Source organism: Heptranchias perlo, unplaced genomic scaffold (assembly GCF_035084215.1).
Source record: "Heptranchias perlo isolate sHepPer1 unplaced genomic scaffold, sHepPer1.hap1 HAP1_SCAFFOLD_141, whole genome shotgun sequence".
Classification (NCBI taxonomy): domain Eukaryota; kingdom Metazoa; phylum Chordata; class Chondrichthyes; order Hexanchiformes; family Hexanchidae; genus Heptranchias; species Heptranchias perlo.
The window spans coordinates 215,662-237,348 of record NW_027138657.1 but is presented as its reverse complement, the minus strand read 5'-3'; the positions used below and the strand labels follow the sequence as shown (position 1 = coordinate 237,348).

At 49.9% G+C, this 21,687-nt stretch overlaps 1 protein-coding gene across 1 annotated transcript in view; it reads left to right on the top strand.

Annotated features, from left to right (window-relative positions):
- The window catches only part of LOC137308853 (probable G-protein coupled receptor 139), a 28,972-nt gene extending 8,425 nt beyond the window's left edge, over positions 1 to 20,547 (top strand). Inside the window, exon 3 of the mRNA XM_067977305.1 lies at positions 19,649 to 20,547. Coding sequence (XP_067833406.1) covers positions 19,649 to 20,547 — 899 coding nt within the window. The remainder of the gene's footprint in view (positions 1 to 19,648) is intronic.
- Positions 20,548 to 21,687: the final 1,140 nt, after the last annotated feature.

The window sequence follows — 21,687 nt, the reverse complement described above, 5'->3', positions numbered from 1 at the left end:
AGGGTCAGAGGGAGAGTGGGGATTGGGACATCATTGATTGAAGGTCAGAGAGAGAATGGGGAATGGGACAGCATTAATTGAGGGTCAGAGAGAGAGTGGGGAATGGGACAGCATTGATTGAGGGTCAGAGAGAGAGCGGGAATGGGACAGCATTGATTGAGGGTCAGGAATAGAGCGGGGAATGGGACAGCATTGATTGAGGGTCAGAGGGAGAGCGGGGAATGGGACACATTGATTGAGGGTCAGAGAGAGAGCGGGAATGGGACAGCATTGATTGAGGGTCAGAGAGAGAGTGGGGAATGGGACAGCATTGATTGAGGGTCAGGAATAGAGTGGGTAATTGGACAGCATTGATTGATGGTCAGAGGGAGAGCGGGGAATGGGACAGCATTGATTGATGGTCAGAGGGAGAGCGGGGAATGGGACAGCATTGATTGATGGTCAGAGGGAGAGTGGGGAATTGGACAGCATTGATTGATGGTCAGAGGGAGAGCGGGGAATGGGACAGCATTGATTGATGGTCAGAGGGAGTGCGGGGAATGGGACATCATTGATTGAGGGTCAGAGGGAGTGTGGGGAATGGGAAAGCATTGATTGAGGGTCAGAGGGAGAGCGGGGAATTGGACAGCATTGATTGAGGGTCAGAGAGAGAGTGGGGAATGGGACAGCATTGATTGAGGGTCAGAGGGAGAGCGGGGAATTGGACAGCATTGATTTTGATTAAGGGTCAGAGGGAGAGTGGTGAAAGGGACAGCATTGAGTGAGGGTAAGAGAGAGAGAGCGGGGAATGGGACAGCATTGATTGAGGGTCGGGGAGTGAGTTGGGAATGGGACACATTGATTGAGGGTCAGATAGAGAGTGGGACTGGGACAGCTTTGATTGGGGTCAGAGAGAGAGTGGGGAATGGGACAGCATTGATTGAGGGTTAGGGAGAGAGAGTGGGGAATGGAACAGCATTGATTGATGGTCAGAGAGAGAGTGGGGAATGGGACAGCATTAATTGATGGTCAGAGGGAGAGCAGGGAATGGGACACATTGATTGAGGGTCAGAGAGAGAGTGGGGAATTGGACAGCATTGATTGAGGGTCAGAGGGAGAGCGGGGAATGGGACATCATTGATTGAGGGTCAGAGGGAGAGTGAGGAATGCGACAGCATTGATTGAAGGTCAGAGAGAGAGTGGGGAATGGGACATCATTGATTGAGGGTCAGTGAGAGAATGGGGAATGGGACATCATTGATTGATGGTCAGAGGGAGTGCGGGGAATGGGACATCATTGATTGAGGGTCAGAGAGAGAGTGGGGAATGGGACAGCATTGATTGAGGGTCAGAGGGAGAATGGGGAATGGGACAGCATTGATTGAAGGTCAGAGAGAGAGTGGGGAATGGTACAGCATTGATTGAGGGTCAGAGAGAGAGTGGGGAATGAGGCAGCATTGATTGAGGGTCAGAGAGAGAGAACGGGGAATGGGACAGGATTGATTGCGGATCAGCGAGAGAGCAGGGAATGGGAGAGCATTGATTGAGGCCTGGAGAGTGAGAGTGGGAAGGGGATAGCACTGATTGAGGGCCAGAGTGAGATTGGTTAATGCGACAGCATTGATTGAGGGTCAGGAATAGAGTCGGGAAAGGGGCAGCATTGATTGAGGGTCAGAGGGAGAGTGGGGAATTGGACAGCATTGATTGAGGGTCAGAGGGAGAGTGGGGAATGGGACAGCATTGATTGAAGGTCAGAGAGAGAGTGGGGAATGGGACAGCATTGATTGAAGGTCAGAGGGAGAGTGGGGAATGGGACAGCATTGATTGAAGGTCAGAGAGAGAGTGGGGAATTGGACAGCATTGATTGAGGGTCAGAGGGAGAGCGGGGAATGGGACATCATTGATTGAGGGTCAGAGGGAGAGTGAGGAATGCGACAGCATTGATTGAAGGTCAGAGAGAGAGTGGGGAATGGGACATCATTGATTGAGGGTCAGAGAGAGAGTGGGGAATGGGACAGCATTGATTGAGGGTCAGAGGGAGAGCGGGGAATTGGACAGCATTGATTTTGATTAAGGGTCAGAGGGAGAGTGGTGAAAGGGACAGCATTGAGTGAGGGTAAGAGAGAGAGAGCGGGGAATGGGACAGCATTGATTGAGGGTCAGAGAGAGAGCAGGGAATGGGACAGCTTTGATTGAGGCCCTGAGAGTGAGAGTGGGAAGGGGATAGCATTGATTGAGGGCCAGAGTGAGATTGGGTAATGCGTCAGCATTGATTGAGGGTCAGGAATAGAGTGGGGAATGGGACAGCATTGATTGAGGGTCAGAGAGAGAGTGGGGAATAGGACAGCATTGGTTGAGTGTCAGAGGGAGAGCGGGGAATGGGACAGCATTGATTGAGGGTCAGAGGGAGAGCGGGGAATGGGACAGCATTGATTGAGGGTCAGGAATAGACTGGGGAATGGGACAGCATTGATTGAGGGTCAGAGGGAGAGCTGGGAATGGGACAGCATTGATTGAGGGTCGGGGAGTGAGTTGGGAATGGGACACATTGATTGAGGGTCAGATAGAGAGTGGGACTGGGACAGCTTTGATTGGGGTCAGAGAGAGAGTGGGGAATGGGACAGCATTGATTGAGGGTTAGGGAGAGAGAGTGGGGAATGGAACAGCATTGATTGATGGTCAGAGAGAGAGTGGGGAATGGGACAGCATTAATTGATGGTCAGAGGGAGAGCGGGGAATGGGACACATTGATTGAGGGTCAGAGAGAGAGTGGGGAATTGGACAGCATTGATTGAGGGTCAGAGGGAGAGCGGGGAATGGGACATCATTGATTGAGGGTCAGAGAGAGAGTGGGGAATTTTACAGCATTGATTGAAGGTCAGAGAGAGAGTGGGGAATGGGACAGCATTGATTGAGGGACAGAGAGAGTGGGTAATGGGGCAGCATTGATTGAGGGTCAGAGAGAGAGTGGGGAATGGGACAGCATTGATTGAGGGTCAGAGGGAGAGCGGGGAATTGGACAGCATTGATTGAGGGTCAGAGGGAGAGCGGGGAATGGGACAGCATTGATTGAGGGTCAGGAATAGACTGGGGAATGGGACAGCATTGATTGAGGGTCAGAGGGAGAGCTGGGAATGGGACAGCATTGATTGAGGGTCGGGGAGTGAGTTGGGAATGGGACACATTGATTGAGGGTCAGATAGAGAGTGGGACTGGGACAGCTTTGATTGGGGTCAGAGAGAGAGTGGGGAATGGGACAGCATTGATTGAGGGTTAGGGAGAGAGAGTGGGGAATGGAACAGCATTGATTGATGGTCAGAGAGAGAGTGGGGAATGGGACAGCATTAATTGATGGTCAGAGGGAGAGCGGGGAATGGGACACATTGATTGAGGGTCAGAGAGAGAGTGGGGAATTGGACAGCATTGATTGAGGGTCAGAGGGAGAGCGGGGAATGGGACATCATTGATTGAGGGTCAGAGGGAGAGTGAGGAATGCGACAGCATTGATTGAAGGTCAGAGAGAGAGTGGGGAATGGGACATCATTGATTGAGGGTCAGAGAGAGAGTGGGGAATGGGACAGCATTGATTGAGGGTCAGAGGGAGAATGGGGAATGGGACAGCATTGATTGAAGGTCAGAGAGAGAGTGGGGAATGAGGCAGCATTGATTGAGGGTCAGAGAGAGAGAACGGGGAATGGGAAAGCATTGATTGCGGATCAGCGAGAGAGCAGGGAATGGGAGAGCATTGATTGAGGCCTAGAGAGTGAGAGTGGGAAGGGGATAGCATTGATTGAGGGCCAGAGTGAGATTGGGTAATGCGACAGCATTGATTGATGGTCAGGAATAGAGTCGGGAAAGGGGCAGCATTGATTGAGGGTCAGAGGGAGAGCGGGGAATTGGACAGCATTGATTGAGGGTCAGAGGGAGAGTGGGGAATGGGACAGCATTGATTGAAGGTCAGAGAGAGAGTGGGGAATGGGACAGCATTGATTGAAGGTCAGAGGGAGAGTGGGGAATGGGACAGCATTGATTGAAGGTCAGAGAGAGAGTGGGGAATTTTACAGCATTGATTGAGGGTCAGAGAGAGAGAGTGGGAAGGGGATACCATTGATTGAGGGCCAGAGTGAGATTGGTTAATGCGACAGCATTGATTGAGGGTCAGGAATAGAGTGGGGAATGGGACATCATTGATTGAGGGTCAGAGAGAGAGCGTTGAATGGGACAGCATTGATTGAGGGTCAGGAATCGAGTGGTGATTGGACAGCATTGATGGACAGTCGGATAGAGAGTGGTGAATGGGGCAGCATTGATTGAGGCCCGGACAGTGAGAGTGGGAATGGGACAGCATTGATTGAGGGTCAGAAATAGAGCGGGGAATGGGACAGCATTGATTGAGGGTAAGGAATAGAGTGGGGAATGGGACAGCATTGATTGAGGGTCAGAGGGAGAGCGGGGAATGGGACAGCATTGATTGAGGTTCGGGGAGTGAGTTGGGAATGGGACAGCATTGATTGAGGGTCAGAAATAGAGCGGGGAATGGGACAGCATTGATTGAGGGTCAGAGAGAGAGTGGGGAATTGGACAGCATTGATTGAGGGTCAGAGGGAGAGTGGGAATGGGACAGCATTGATTGAGGGTCAGGAATAGAGTGGGGAATTGGACAGCATTGATTGATGGTCAGAGAGAGAGTGGGGAATGGGACAGCATTGATTGATGGTCAGAGGGAGTGCGGGGAATGGGACATCATTGATTGAGGGTCAGAGGGAGAGTGGGGAATGGGACATCATTGATTGAGGGTCAGAGGGAGAGTGGGGAATGGGACAGCATTGATTGAGGGTCAGAGAGAGAGTGGGGAATGGGACAGCATTAATTGAGGGTCAGAGAGAGAGTGGGGATTGGGACAGCATTGATTGAGGGTCAGAGGGAGAGCTGGTAATGGGACAGCTTTGATTAAGGCCCAGAGAGTGAGAGTGGGAAGCGGATAGCATTGATTGAGGGCCAGAGTGAGATTGGGTAATGCGACAGCATTGATTGAGGGTCAGGAATAGAGTGGGGAATGGGACAGCATTGATTGAGGGTCAGAGAGAGAGTGGGGATTGGGACAGCATTGATTGAGGGTCAGAGAGAGTGGGAAATGGGACAGCATTGATTGAGGGTCAGAGAGAGAGCAGGGAATGGGACATCATTGATTGATGGTCAGAGGGAGAGTGGGGAATGGGACAGCATTGATTGAGGGTCAGAGGGAGAGTGGGGAATGGGACAGCATTGATTGAGGGTCAGGAATCGAGTGGTGATTGGACAACATTGACTGAAGTTCGGATAGAGAGCGGAGAATGGGGCAGCATTGATAGAGGCCCAGAGAGTGAGAGTGGGAATGGGATCGCATTGATTGAGGGTCGGGGAGAGAGTTGGGAATGGGACAGCATTGATTGAGGGTCAGAGAGAGCGGGGAACGGGACAGCATTGATTGAAGGTCAGAGAGAGAGTGGGGAATGGGACAGCATTGATTGAGGGTCAGAGAGATCGGGAATGGGACAGCATTGATTGAGGGTCAGAGAGAGAGTGGGGAATGGGACAGCATTGATTGAGGGTCAGAGAGAGAGTGGGGAATTTTACAGCATTGATTGAGGGTCAGAGAGATTGTGGGGAATGGGACATCATTGATTGAGGGTCAGAGGGAGAGTGGGGAATGGGACATCATTGATTGAAGGTCACAGAGAGGTCGTGGAATTGGACAGCATTGATTGAGTGTCAGAGAGAGAGTGGGGAATGGGACAGCATTGATTGAGGGTCAGAGGGAGAGCGGGGAATTGGACAGCATTTATTGAGGGTCGGAGGGAGAGTGGGGAATGGGACAGCATTGATTGAGGGTCAGAGGGAGAGTGGGGAATGGGACAGCATTGATTGAGGGTCAGAGAGAGAGTGAGGAATGGGACAGCATTGATTGAGGGTCAGGAATCGAATGGTGATTGGACAACATTGATTGAAGTTTGGATAGAGAGCGGAGAATGGGGCAGCATTGATTGAGGCCCAGAGAGTGAGAGTGGGAATGGGATCGCATTGATTGAGGGTCGGGGAGAGAGTTGGGAATGGGACAGCATTGATTGAGGGTCAGAGAGAGCGGGGAACGGGACAGCATTTATTGAGGGTCAGAGAGAGAGTGGGGAATGGGACAGCTTTGATTGAGGGTCGGGGAGTGAGTTGGGAATGGGACAGCATTGATTGAGGTTCAGAGAGAGAGAATTGGGAATGGGACAGCATTGATTGAGGGTCAGAGAGAGAGAGTTGGGAATGGGACAGCATTGAGTGAGGGTCAGAGAGAGAGTTCGGGAAATGGGATAGCATTGATTGAGGGTCAGAGAGGGAGTGGGGAATGGGACAGCATTGATTGAGGGTCAGAGGGAGAGTGGGGAATGGGACAGCATTGATTGAGGGTCAGGAATCGAATGGTGATTGGACAACATTGATTGAGGTTCAGAGAGAGAGAATTGGGAATGGGACAGCATTGATTGAGGTTCAGAGAGAGAGAATTGGGAATGGGACAGCATTGATTGAGGTTCAGAGAGAGAGAATTGGGAATGGGACAGCATTGAGTGAGGGTCAGAGAGAGAGTTCGGGAAATGGGATAGCATTGATTGAGGGTCAGAGAGGGAGTGGGGAATGGGACAGCATTGATTGAGGGTCAGAGAGAGAGTGGGGAATGGGACAGCATTGATTGAGGGTCAGGAATCGAGTGGTGATTGGACAACATTGATTGAAGTTCGGATAGAGAGCGGAGAATGGGGCAGCATTGATTGAGGCCCAGAGAGTGAGAGTGGGAATGGGATCGCATTGATTGAGGGTCGGGGAGAGAGTTGGGAATGGGACAGCATTGATTGAGGGTCAGAGAGAGCGGGGAATGGGACAGCATTGATTGAGGGTCAGAGTGAGAGTGGGGAATGGGACAGCATTGATTGAGGGTCAGAGGGAGAGCGGGGAATGGGACAGCATTGATTGAGGGTCGGGGAGTGAGTTGGGAATGGGACAGCATTGAATTAGGGTCAGAAATAGAGCGGGGAATGGGACAGCATCGATTGAGGGTTGGGGAGATAGTTGGGAATGGGACAGCATTGATTGAGGGTCAGAGAGAGAGTGGGGAATGGGACAGCATTGATTGAGGTTCAGAGAGAGAGAATTGGGAATGTGACAGCATTGATTGAGGGTCAGAGAGAGAGAGTTGGGAATGGGACAGCATTGAGTGAGGGTCAGAGAGAGAGTGCGGGAAATGGGACAGCATTGATTGAGGGTCAGAGAGAGAGCGGGAAATGGGACAGCATTGATTGAGGGTCGGGGAGAGAGACTGGGGAATGGGACAGCATTGATTGAGGCCCAGAGAGTGAGAGTGAGAGTGGGAATGGGACAGCATTGATTGAGGGTCAGAAAGAGAGCGGGGAATTGGACAGCATTGATTGAGGGTCAGAGAGAGAGAGTGGGGAATGGAACAGCATTGATTGAGGGTGAGAGAGAGAGCACCGAATGGGACAGCATAGATTGAGGGTCAGGGAGAGAATGGGGAATGGGACAGCATTCATTGATGGTCAGAGAGAGAGCGGGGAATGGGACAGCATTGATTGAGGGTCAGAGAGAGAGTGGGGAATGGGTCAGCATTGATTGAGGGTCAGAGAGAGAGCGGGGAACGGGACAGCATTGATTGAGGGTCAGAGAGAGAGTGGGGAATGGGACATCATTGATTGAGGGTCAGAGGGAGAGTGGGGAATGGGACATCATTGATTGAGGGTCAGAGGGAGAGTGGGGAATGGGACAGCATTGATTGAGGGTCAGAGAGAGAGTGGGGAATGGGACAGCATTAATTGAGGGTCAGAGGGAGAGCGGGGAATTGGACAGCATTGATTGAGGGTGAGAGAGAGAGCACCGAATGGGACAGCATTGATTGAGGGTCAGGGAGAGAATGGGGAATGGGACAGCATTCATTGATGGTCAGAGAGAGAGCGGGGAATGGGACAGCATTGATTGAGGGTCAGAGAGAGAGTGGGGAATGGGTCAGCATTGATTGAGGGTCAGAGAGAGAGCGGGGAACGGGACAGCATTGATTGAGGGTCAGAGAGAGAGTGGGGAATGGGACAGCATTGATTGATGGTCAGAGGGAGTGCGGGGAATGGGACATCATTGATTGAGGGTCAGAGGGAGAGTGGGGAATGGGACAGCATTGATTGAGGGTCAGAGAGAGAGTGGGGAATGGGACAGCATTGATTGAGGGTCAGAGAGAGAGTGGGAAATGGGACAGCTTTGATTGAGGGTCAGAGAGAGAGTGGGAAATGGGACAGCATTGATTGAGGGTCAGAGAGAGCGGGGAACGGGACAGCATTGATTGAAGGTCAGAGAGAGAGCGGGAATGGGACAGCATTGATTGAGGGTCAGAGAGAGAGTGGGGAATGGGACAGCATTGATTGAGGGTCAGAGAGAGAGTGGGAAATGGGACATCATTGATTGAGGGTCAGAGAGAGCGGGGAACGGGACAGCATTGATTGAAGGTCAGAGAGAGAGCGGGAATGGGACAGCATTGATTGAGGGTCAGAGAGAGAGTGGGGAATGGGACAGCATTGATTGAGGGTCAGAGAGAGAGTGGGGAATTTTACAGCATTGATTGAGGGTCAGAGAGATTGTGGGGAATGGGACAGCATTGATTGAGGGTCAGAGAGAGAGTGGGGAATGGGACAGCATTGATTGAGGGTCAGAGAGAGAGTGGGGAATTTTACAGCATTGATTGAGGGTCAGAGAGATTGTGGGGAATGGGACAGCATTGATTGAGGGTCAGAGAGAGAGTGGGGAATGGGACAGCATTGATTGAGGGTCAGAGGGAGAGTGGGGAATGGGACATCATTGATTGAAGGTCACAGAGAGGTCGTGGAATTGGACAGCATTGATTGAGGGTCAGAGAGAGAGTGGGGAATGGGACAGCATTGATTGAGGGTCAGAGAGAGAGTGGGGAATTTTACAGCATTGATTGAGGGTCAGAGAGATTGTGGGGAATGGGACAGCATTGATTGAGGGTCAGAGAGAGAGTGGGGAATGGGACAGCATTGATTGAGGGTCAGAGAGAGAGTGGGGAATTTTACAGCATTGATTGAGGGTCAGAGAGATTGTGGGGAATGGGACAGCATTGATTGAGGGTCAGAGAGAGAGTGGGGAATGGGACAGCATTGATTGAGGGTCAGAGAGAGAGCGGGGAATGGGACAGCATTGATTGAGGGTCAGAGAGAGAGTGGGGAATGGGACAGCATTGATTGAGGGTCAGAGGGAGAGCGGGGAATTGGACAGCATTGATTGAGGGTCGGAGGGAGAGTGGGGAATGGGACAGCATTGATTGAGGGTCAGAGGGAGAGTGGGGAATGGGACAGCATTGATTGAGGGTCAGGAATCGAATGGTGATTGGACAACATTGATTGAAGTTCGGATAGAGAGCGGAGAATGGGTCAGCATTGATTGAGGCCCAGAGAGTGAGAGTGGGAATGGGATCGCATTGATTGAGGGTCGGGGAGAGAGTTGGGAATGGGACAGCATTGATTGAGGGTCAGAGAGAGCGGGGAATGGGACAGCATTGATTGAGGGTCAGAGAGAGAGAGTTGGGAATGGGACAGCATTGATTGAGGGTCGGGGAGTGAGTTGGGAATGGGACAGCATTGATTGAGGGTGAGAGAGTGAGAGTTGGGAATGGGACAGCATTGAGTGAGGGTCAGAGAGAGAGTGCGGGAAATGGGACAGCATTGATTGAGGGTCAGAGAGAGAGCGGGAAATGGGACAGCATTGATTGAGGGTCGGGGAGTGAGTTGGGAATGGGACAGCATTGAATTAGGGTCAGAAATAGAGCGGGGAATGGGACAGCATCGATTGAGGGTCAGAGAGAGAGTCGGGAATGGGACAGCATTGATTGAGGGTCAGAGAGAGAGAGTTGGGAATGGGACAGCATTGAGTGAGGGTCAGAGAGAGAGTGCGGGAAATGGGACAGCATTGATTGAGGGTCAGAGAGAGAGCGGGAAATGGGACAGCATTGATTGAGGGTCGGGGAGAGAGACTGGGGAATGGGACAGCATTGATTGAGGCCCAGAGAGTGAGAGTGAGAGTGGGAATGGGACAGCATTGATTGAGGGTCAGAAAGAGAGCGGGGAATTGGACAGCATTGATTGAGGGTCAGAGAGAGAGAGTGGGGAATGGGACAGCATTGATTGAGGGTGAGAGAGAGAGCACCGAATGGGACAGCATTGATTGAGGGTCAGGGAGAGAATGGGGAATGGGACAGCATTCATTGATGGTCAGAGAGAGAGCGGGGAATGGGACAGCATTGATTGAGGGTCAGAGAGAGAGTGGGGAATGGGTCAGCATTGATTGAGGGTCAGAGAGAGAGCGGGGAACGGGACAGCATTGATTGAGGGTCAGAGAGAGAGTGGGGAATGGGACAGCATTGATTGAGGGTCAGAGAGTGGGGAATGGGACAGCATTGATTGAGGGTCAGAGAGAGAGTGGGGAATGGGACAGCATTGATTGAGGGTCAGAGAGAGAGTGGGGAATGGGACAGCATTGATTGATGGTCAGAGAGTGGGGAATGGGACAGCATTGATTGAGGGTCAGAAGTATTGTGGGGAATGGGACAGCATTGATTGAGGGTCAGCGTGAGAGCGGGGAATGGGACAGCATTGATTGAGGGTCGTGGAGAGAGTTGGGAATGGGACAGCATTGATTGAGGGTCAGAAATAGAGCGGGGAATGGGACAGCATTGATTGAGGGTCTCAGGGAGAGCGGTGAATGGGACAGCATTGATTGAGGGTCAGAGAGAGAGCTTGGAATTGTACAGCATTGATTGAGGGTCAGAGAGAGAGACTGGGGAATGGGACAGCATTGATTGAGGCCCAGAGAGTGAGAGTGAGAGTGGGAATGGGACAGCATTGATTGAGGGTCAGAAAGAGAGCGGGGAATGGGACAGCATTGATTGAGGGTCAGAGAGAGTGGGGAATGGAACAGCATTGATTGAGGGTCAGGAATAGAGTGGCAAATTGGACAGCATTGATTGATGGTCAGAGAGAGTGTGGGGAATGGGACAGCATTGATTGAGGGTCAGAGAGAGAGTGGGGAATGGGACATCATTGATTGAGGGTCAGAGGGAGAGCAGGGAATTGGACAGCATTGATTGAGGGTCAGAGGGAGAGTGGGGAATGGGACAGCATTGATTGAGGGTCAGAGGGAGAGTGGGGAATGGGACAGCATTGATTGAGGGTCAGAGGGAGAGTGGGGAATGGGACAGCATTGATTGAGGGTCAGAGGGAGAGTGGGGAATATTACAGCATTGATTGAGGGTCAGAGAGAGAGTGTGGAAATGGGATAGCATTGATTGAGGGTCAGAGAGGGAGTGGGGAATGGGACAGCATTGATTGAGGGTCAGAGAGAGAGTGGGGAATGGGACAGCATTGATTGAGGGTCAGGAATCGAGTGGTGATTGGACAACATTGATTGAAGTTCGGATAGAGAGCGGATAATGGGGCAGCATTGATTGAGGCCCAGAGAGTGAGAGTGGAAATGGGATCGCATTGATTGAGGGTCGGGGAGAGAGTTGGGAATGGGACAGCATTGATTGAGGGTCAGAGAGAGCGGGGAACGGGACAGCATTTATTGAGGGTCAGAGAGAGAGTGGGGAATGGGACAGCTTTGATTGAGGGTCGGGGAGTGAGTTGGGAATGGGACAGCATTGAATTAGGGTCAGAAATAGAGCGGGGAATGGGACAGCATTAATTGAGGGTTGGGGAGATATTTGGGAATGTGACAGCATTGATTGAGGGTCAGAGAGAGAGTCGGGAATGGGACAGCATTGATTTAGGGTCAGAGGGAGAGTGGGGAATTTTACAGCATTGATTGAGGGTCAGAGAGAGAGTGGGGAATGGGACAGCATTGATTGAGGTTCAGAGAGAGAGAATTGGGAATGGGACAGCATTGATTGAGGGTCAGAGAGAGAGAGTTGGTAATGGGACAGCATTGAGTGATGGTCAGAGAGAGAGTGCGGGAAATGGGACACCATTGATTGAGGGACAGAGAGAGAGTGGGGAATGGGACAGCATTGATTGAGGGTCAGAGAGAGAGCGGGAAATGGGATAGCATTGATTGAGGGTCAGAGAGAGAGTGGGGAATTGGACAGCATTGATTGAGGGTCAGAAAGAGAGCGGGAATGGGACAGCATTGATTGAGGGTTGGGGAGAGATTTGGGAATGGGACTGCATTGATTGAGGGTCAGAAATAGAGCGGGGAATGGGATAGCATTGATTGAGGGTCAGAGAGAGAGCGGGAAATGGGATAGCATTGATTGAGGGTCAGAGAGAGAGTGGGGAATGGGACAGCATTGACTGAGGGTCAGAAAGAGAGCGGGAATGGGACAGCATTGATTGAGGGTTGGGGAGAGATTTGGGAATGGGACTGCATTGATTGAGGGTCAGAAATAGAGCGGGGAATGGGATTGCATTGATTGAGGGTCAGAGAGAGAGCGGGGAACGGGACAGCATTGATTGAGGGTCAGAGAGAGAGTGGGGAATGGGACAGCATTGATTGAGGGTCAGAGAGTGGGGAATGGGACAGCATTGATTGAGGGTTGGTGAGAGAGTGCGGAATGGGACAGCATTGATTGAGGGTCAGCGTGAGAGCGGGGAATGGGACAGCATTGATTGAGGGTCGTGGAGAGAGTTGGGAATGGGACAGCATTGATTAAGGGTCAGAAATAGAGCGGGGAATTGGACAGCATTGATTGAGGGTCTCAGGGAGAGCGGGGAATGGGACAGCATTGATTGAGGTTCAGAGAGTGTGTGGGAAATGGGCCAGCATTGATTGTGGGTCAGAGAGAGAGCTGGGAATTGTACAGCATTGATTGAGGGTCAGAGAGAGAGACTGGGGAATGGGACAGCATTGATTGAGGCCCAGAGAGTGAGAGTGAGAGTGGGAATGGGACAGCATTGATTGAGGGTCAGAAAGAGAGCGGGGAATGGGACAGCATTGATTGTGGGTCAGAGAGAGTGGGGAATGGGACAGCATTGATTGAGGGTCAGAGAGAGAGAGTGGGGAATGGGACAGCATTGATTGAGGGTTGGAGAGAAAGTGGGGAATGGGACAGCATTGATTGATGGTCAGAGAGTGGGGAATGGGACAGCATTGATTGAGGGTCAGAAGTATTGTGGGGAATGGGACAGCATTGATTGAGGGTCAGCGTGAGAGCGGGGAATGGGACAGCATTGATTGAGGGTCGTGGAGAGAGTTGGGAATGGGACAGCATTGATTGAGGGTCAGAAATAGAGCGGGGAATGGGACAGCATTGATTGAGGGTCTCAGGGAGAGCGGTGAATGGGACAGCATTGATTGAGGGTCAGAGAGAGAGCTTGGAATTGTACAGCATTGATTGAGGGTCAGAGAGAGAGACTGGGGAATGGGACAGCATTGATTGAGGCCCAGAGAGTGAGAGTGAGAGTGGGAATGGGACAGCATTGATTGAGGGTCAGAAAGAGAGCGGGGAATGGGACAGCATTGATTGAGGGTCAGAGAGAGTGGGGAATGGAACAGCATTGATTGAGGGTCAGGAATAGAGTGGCAAATTGGACAGCATTGATTGATGGTCAGAGAGAGTGTGGGGAATGGGACAGCATTGATTGAGGGTCAGAGAGAGAGTGGGGAATGGGACATCATTGATTGAGGGTCAGAGGGAGAGCAGGGAATTGGACAGCATTGATTGAGGGTCAGAGGGAGAGTGGGGAATGGGACAGCATTGATTGAGGGTCAGAGGGAGAGTGGGGAATGGGACAGCATTGATTGAGGGTCAGAGGGAGAGTGGGGAATGGGACAGCATTGATTGAGGGTCAGAGGGAGAGTGGGGAATATTACAGCATTGATTGAGGGTCAGAGAGAGAGTGTGGAAATGGGATAGCATTGATTGAGGGTCAGAGAGGGAGTGGGGAATGGGACAGCATTGATTGAGGGTCAGAGAGAGAGTGGGGAATGGGACAGCATTGATTGAGGGTCAGGAATCGAGTGGTGATTGGACAACATTGATTGAAGTTCGGATAGAGAGCGGATAATGGGGCAGCATTGATTGAGGCCCAGAGAGTGAGAGTGGAAATGGGATCGCATTGATTGAGGGTCGGGGAGAGAGTTGGGAATGGGACAGCATTGATTGAGGGTCAGAGAGAGCGGGGAACGGGACAGCATTTATTGAGGGTCAGAGAGAGAGTGGGGAATGGGACAGCTTTGATTGAGGGTCGGGGAGTGAGTTGGGAATGGGACAGCATTGAATTAGGGTCAGAAATAGAGCGGGGAATGGGACAGCATTAATTGAGGGTTGGGGAGATATTTGGGAATGTGACAGCATTGATTGAGGGTCAGAGAGAGAGTCGGGAATGGGACAGCATTGATTTAGGGTCAGAGGGAGAGTGGGGAATTTTACAGCATTGATTGAGGGTCAGAGAGAGAGTGGGGAATGGGACAGCATTGATTGAGGTTCAGAGAGAGAGAATTGGGAATGGGACAGCATTGATTGAGGGTCAGAGAGAGAGAGTTGGTAATGGGACAGCATTGAGTGATGGTCAGAGAGAGAGTGCGGGAAATGGGACACCATTGATTGAGGGACAGAGAGAGAGTGGGGAATGGGACAGCATTGATTGAGGGTCAGAGAGAGAGCGGGAAATGGGATAGCATTGATTGAGGGTCAGAGAGAGAGTGGGGAATTGGACAGCATTGATTGAGGGTCAGAAAGAGAGCGGGAATGGGACAGCATTGATTGAGGGTTGGGGAGAGATTTGGGAATGGGACTGCATTGATTGAGGGTCAGAAATAGAGCGGGGAATGGGATAGCATTGATTGAGGGTCAGAGAGAGAGCGGGAAATGGGATAGCATTGATTGAGGGTCAGAGAGAGAGTGGGGAATGGGACAGCATTGACTGAGGGTCAGAAAGAGAGCGGGAATGGGACAGCATTGATTGAGGGTTGGGGAGAGATTTGGGAATGGGACTGCATTGATTGAGGGTCAGAAATAGAGCGGGGAATGGGATTGCATTGATTGAGGGTCAGAGAGAGAGCGGGGAACGGGACAGCATTGATTGAGGGTCAGAGAGAGAGTGGGGAATGGGACAGCATTGATTGAGGGTCAGAGAGTGGGGAATGGGACAGCATTGATTGAGGGTTGGTGAGAGAGTGCGGAATGGGACAGCATTGATTGAGGGTCAGCGTGAGAGCGGGGAATGGGACAGCATTGATTGAGGGTCGTGGAGAGAGTTGGGAATGGGACAGCATTGATTAAGGGTCAGAAATAGAGCGGGGAATTGGACAGCATTGATTGAGGGTCTCAGGGAGAGCGGGGAATGGGACAGCATTGATTGAGGTTCAGAGAGTGTGTGGGAAATGGGCCAGCATTGATTGTGGGTCAGAGAGAGAGCTGGGAATTGTACAGCATTGATTGAGGGTCAGAGAGAGAGACTGGGGAATGGGACAGCATTGATTGAGGCCCAGAGAGTGAGAGTGAGAGTGGGAATGGGACAGCATTGATTGAGGGTCAGAAAGAGAGCGGGGAATGGGACAGCATTGATTGTGGGTCAGAGAGAGTGGGGAATGGGACAGCATTGATTGAGGGTCAGAGAGAGAGAGTGGGGAATGGGACAGCATTGATTGAGGGTTGGAGAGAAAGTGGGGAATGGGACAGCATTGATTGATGGTCAGAGAGAGAGTGGGCAATTAATCTCTGAGTTAATAATGAATGTTCTACCAGCTCTGTGTTATTTTATTTTCCAGTTGCACTTAGTTCGCCTCCTCTGAGCTGTCACTTCATGGATTCCCCAACTATCCGAGTGATTTATTGTGTCCCGAGTCTCACTCCATGGTCTCTCCTCACTCCATGGTCTCTCCTCACTCCATGGTCTCTCCTCACTCCATGGTCTCTCCTCACTCCATGGTCTCTCCTCACTCCATGTTCTCGTCTCACTCCATTGTGTCTCTCTCCATTGTGTCTCTTTCCATGGTGTCTCTCCATTGTCTCTCTCCATGGTGTCTCTCTCCATGGTGTCTCTCCATTGTCTCTCTCCATTGTCTCTCTCCATTGTGTCTCTCTCCATTGTCTCTCTCCATTGTGTCTCTCTCCATGGTGTCTCTCTCCATTGTCTCTCTCCATTGTGTCTCTCTCCATGGTGTCTCTCCATTGTCTCTCTCCATTGTCTCTCTCCATTGTGTCTCTCTCCATGGTGTCTCTCCATTGTCTCTCTCCATTGTCTCTCTCCATTGTCTCTCTCCATTGTCTCTCTCCATTGTGTCTCTTTCCATGGTGTCTCTCTCCATTGTCTCTCTCCATTGTCTCTCTCCATTGTCTCTCTCCATTGTCTCTCTCCATTGTGTCTCTCCATTGTCTCTCTCCATTGTCTCTCTCCATTGTGTCTCTCTCCATGGTGTCTCTCCATTGTCTCTCTCCATTGTGTCTCTCTCCATTGTCTCTCTCCATTGTGTCTCTCTCCATGGTGTCTCTCTCCATTGTCTCTCTCCATTGTGTCTCTCTCCATGGTGTCTCTCCATTGTCTCTCTCCATTGTCTCTCTCCATTGTGTCTCTCTCCATGGTGTCTCTCCATTGTCTCTCTCCATTGTCTCTCTCCATTGTCTCTCTCCATTGTGTCTCTCTCCATGGTGTCTCTCCATTGTCTCTCTCCATTGTGTCTCTCTCCATGGTGTCTCTCCATTGTCTCTCTCCATGGTGTCTCTCTCCATGGTGTCTCTCCATTGTCTCTCTCCATTGTGTCTCTCTCCATGGTGTCTCTCCATTGTCTCTCTCCATTGTGTCTCTTTCCATGGTGTCTCTCCATTGTCTCTCTCCATTGTGTCTCTCTCCATGGTGTCTCTCCATTGTCTCTCTCCATTGTCTCTCTCCATTGTGTCTCTCTCCATGGTGTCTCTCTCCATGGTGTCTCTCTCCATGGTGTCTCTCTCCATTGTCTCTCTCCATGGTGTCTCTCTCCATGGTGTCTCTCTCCATGGTGTCTCTCTCCATGGTGTCTCTCTCCATGGTGTCTCTCCATTGTCTCTCTCCATTGTCTCTCTCCATGGTGTCTCTCTCCATTGTCTCTCTCCATTGTGTCTCTCTCCATTGTCTCTCTCCATGGTGTCTCTCTCCATGGTGTCTCTCTCCATTGTCTCTCTCCATGGTGTCTCTCTCCATGGTGTCTCTCCATTGTCTCTCTCCATTGAGTCTCTCTCCATTGTCTCTCTCCATGGTGTCTCTCTCCATGGTGTCTCTCCATTGTCTCTCTCCATTGTGTCTCTCTCCATGGTGTCTCTCCATTGTCTCTCTCCATTGTGTCTCTCTCCATTGTGTCTCTCTCCATGGTGTCTCTCTCCATGGTGTCTCTCCATTGTCTCTCTCCATTGTGTCTCTCTCCATGGTGTCTCTCTCCATGGTGTCTCTCCATTGTCTCTCTCCATTGTCTCTCTCCATTGTCTCTCTCCATGGTGTCTCTCTCCATGGTGTCTCTCCATTGTCTCTCTCCATGGTGTCTCTCCATTGTCTCTCTCCATTGTGTCTCTCTCCATGGTGTCTCTCTCCATGGTGTCTCTCTCCATTGTCTCTCTCCATGGTGTCTCTCTCCATGGTGTCTCTCTCCATGGTGTCTCTCTCCATTGTCTCTCTCCATGGTGTCTCTCTCCATGGTGTCTCTCTCCATGGTGTCTCTCTCCATGGTGTCCCGAGTCTCACTCCAAGTTCTCTCCTCACTCCCACGTCTCTCCTCACTCCATGGTCTCTCCTCACTCCATGGTCTCTGCTCACTCCATGGACTCTCCTCATTCCATTGTGTCTCATTCCATTGTGTCTCATTCCATTGTGTCTCATTCCATTGTGTCTCATTCCATTGTATCTCATTCCATTGAGTCTCTCTCCATTGAGTCTCTCTCCATTGAGTCTCTCCCCATTGAGTCTCTCTCCATTGAGTCTCTCTCCATTGAGTCTCTCTCCATTGAGTCTCTCTCCATTGAGTCTCTCCCCATTGAGTCTCTCCCCATTGAGTCTCTCTCCATTGAGTCTCTCTCCATTGAGTCTCTCTCCATTGAGTCTCTCTCCATTGTGTCTCTCTCCATTGAGTCTCTCTCCATTGAGTCTCTCTCCATTGAGTCTCTCTCCATTGAGTCTCTCTCCATGGTCATAGAGTCATAGAGTTATACAGCACGGATAGAGGCCCTTCGGCCAATCGTGTCCGCGCCAGCCATCAAGCCCAGTCTAATCTAATCCCATATTCCAGCATTTGGTCCGTAGCCTTGTATGCTATGGCATTTCAAGTGCTCATCCAAATGCTTCTTGAATGTTGTGAGGGTTCCTGCCTCCACAACCCTCTCAGGCAGTGAGTTCCAGACTCCAACCACCCTCTGGGTGAAAAAGTTTTCTCAAATCCCCTCTAAACCTCCCTCCTTTTACCTTGAATCTATGCCCCCTTGTTATAGAACCCTCAACGAAGGGAAAAAGCTCCTTAGTATCCATCCTATCTGTGCCCCTCATAATTTTGTACACAATATCTCATTCCATTTTGTCTCATTCCATTGTGTCTCTCTCCATTGTGTCTCTCTCCATGGTGACTCACTCTTTGGTGTCTCACTCCATGGTGACTCACTCTTTGGTGTCTCACTCCATGGTGACTCACTCCGCTGCGGGGTTTGCCTCACAGTCCAGTGTGTTTACCAACATAAGGAATTACGTTGCAATTCGGGCACACAAATCCCCTGCAAAGGTCCAAGCTCACGCCCAAAGCACAAGCCCTCAAACCCCCAACACCATCCCTCCCCCCTCCTCTCTCCCCAACACCACCCCTCCCTCACCTCTCCCCAACAGAATCCGGGATCTCAGACATTTGGTATTTTGAGAGATTGAAGTACTGGAGTGAGTTCCCCACACAGAGGGAGAGAGAGAGAGAGTAGGGAGGCTGCTGGAATTCACTTCCAGGGTTCAGGCAGAAACAATGGCAACATTGAAGATGAGATTGGAGAGTTGGATGAAGTGAATGGGATATGAGGGAAGGGTTGGTCGATAGGATTCAAATTATCTGTTCGTCTGGAGGGCAAACCCGAATTCGGACTGGTTAGGCCGAATGGCCTGATGGGGGTTGTAACTTGGACCCAGTATTGTGTATTTCGCCTTTCCTCCAATATCCCGATTTATTTTTTATCTCACTCCCCGTCATTTGTCCATTGCGTGCCTTTGTTTCACTTCTGTTACAACCTTTAATCTCAATGATTAATCTTCTTGTGTTTTATTCTGATCCCTCACAATCTCACAACTCATTTTTGATTTTGTTGATCTTTATTCCAGATCACTGTACACTCCCAATCATTTTAAGTTTGCCTTGTTTTATTCCTCCTATATGTAATCTTTAACTGATGAAATTCACTTCCTTTACCTGACCCTTCCACCTCACATTAATAACACCCGATTTTGTAATCTCTTAACTAATTCAGTTTCTGTAAGATTCAATCGATGTTGTTCATTTTAATTATCCTCATTGCAATTCCCCAGTTTATTGTTGTGCACAGAACCAGTTACAGTCAACACAGGGAACAAGCAGCCGACTTGTGGGGGACTGGTTATTTTTGGGTGAGCCTGGTGAGAATGTCCTTTTCTCTCTCTTACAGTGAACTTGGTGGCGATTGTGATCCTGTCCCGAGGAAAGTGCGGACTCTCCAAATGTATCACTCGTTACCTGGTAGCAATGGCAGTGGCCGATCTAACGGTGGTGATCATTGAAGTTATACTGAAACGAATTAACAACATTTACTTGCCAGTAAATTTTTTGTTCATCACTCCGATATGCGCCCTGAAACTTGTGACGAAGATTGCGGCTCTGGACTGTTCTGTTTGGTTCACGGTCGCTTTCACCTTCGATCGCTTTGTAGCCATTTGCTGTCAGAATCTCAAACCAAAGTTTTGTACCCAGAGGACGGCGAGCGTGGTTGTCGGGACAGTGTGTGTGCTGGGCTGTTTGAGGAGCATTCCCTTTTACTTCATGTACGAACCCCAACTTATAATTAACAATGTCCCGTATTTTTGCATTGAAACCGCTGCCTATTACAACTCGCCCTTGTGGGCGGCGTATGAGTGGTTCGACAGCATTTTAACCCCTTTACTGCCCATCTTCTTCATCCTGCTCTTCAATGCTCTCACCGTCAAGCACATTATAATGTCCAATATAGTCCGCAGGGCCCTCCTGAGCAATATGGATAATCACGATGATCCAGAGACCGAGAGCCGAAAGAAATCCATGATTTTACTCTTCACTCTATCCGGCAATTTCATTCTACTCTGGCTGACGTATGTTGTACATTCCTTAAGTTGGCGGGTGAAAAACTACAATTATACAGACAAATATTACAGTAACCCGATATACATCAATCAGCAAACGGGGTACATGCTGCAGCTTCTCAGCTCCTGCACCAACACGTGTATCTATGGACTGACACAGAGGAAATTCAGAGAGGAGCTGAAGAATGGGGTGAAATATCTGTTTACACTGAATGGCATATTATGTAAATAACAAACAACTGACATAAAGCTGCAGCAGGCTTTGGAGATTTACAACACAGTCCCCTCTTCTATTCAATAACACCACGCTGGCAGGAGATAGGAAGAGAGAGACTGTCAGTCTTGAGAGGGAATTGGCAATTATAGATAGGCAAAAGAAGGCAAGTTGGATTTTGATGTAGATTAATTGAGGATGAGGAAAGAGTTAACATGCGCAGCAAGGAAGGGGCTCAAGGGAATAAGTCAATTGACTGTGGGGATATGGGACATTTATCCAACACGGATACAGTCAAATGCCATCCCTCAAATATCAGACAGGGTCTGCCCCTCGCACTGGATTTTAATAGAATAAATGAACTCGGTTAACTAAAATATAACAAATGCAAAGTGTCCAATGCAGGAGAAGAGGAGGAAAAAATGGAACTGCATTTGGTCAACGTGACGCAGTTAATAATAATATCACCGTTCCTTCATTGTCGCTAGGTCAAAATCCTGGCACTCCCTAACAGCACTGTGGGAGAACCTTCACCACACGGACTGCAGCGGTTCAAGAAGGCGGCTCACCACCACCTTCTCGAGGGCAATTAGGGATGGGCAATAAATGCTGGCCTCGCCAGCGACGCCCACATCCCATGAACGAGTAAAAAAATAATAATGTACACTGGACCACATCTGGTCAATTTGAAACATTTAATAATAATGTACACTGGGTCACATCTGGTTACTGTGAAACATTTAATAATAATGCACACTGGATCACATCTGGTCAATGAGTAGCATTTAATAATAGTAATGTACACTAGACCACATCTGGTGAATGTGAAACATTTAATAATAATAATAATAATACACACTGGGTCACCTCTGGTCAATGTGAAACATTTAATAATAATAATGCACACTGGACCACATCTGGTTACAGTGAAACATTTAATAATAATGTACACTGGACCACATCTGGTCAATCTGAAACATTTAATAATAATGCGCACTGGGTCACGTCTGGTTACTGTGAAACATTTAATAATAATGTCCACTGGACCACATCTGGTTACTGTGAAACATTTCATAATAATGTCCACTGGACCACATCTGGTTACTGTGAAACATTTCATAATAATGTCCACTGGACCACATCTGGTCAATGTGAAAC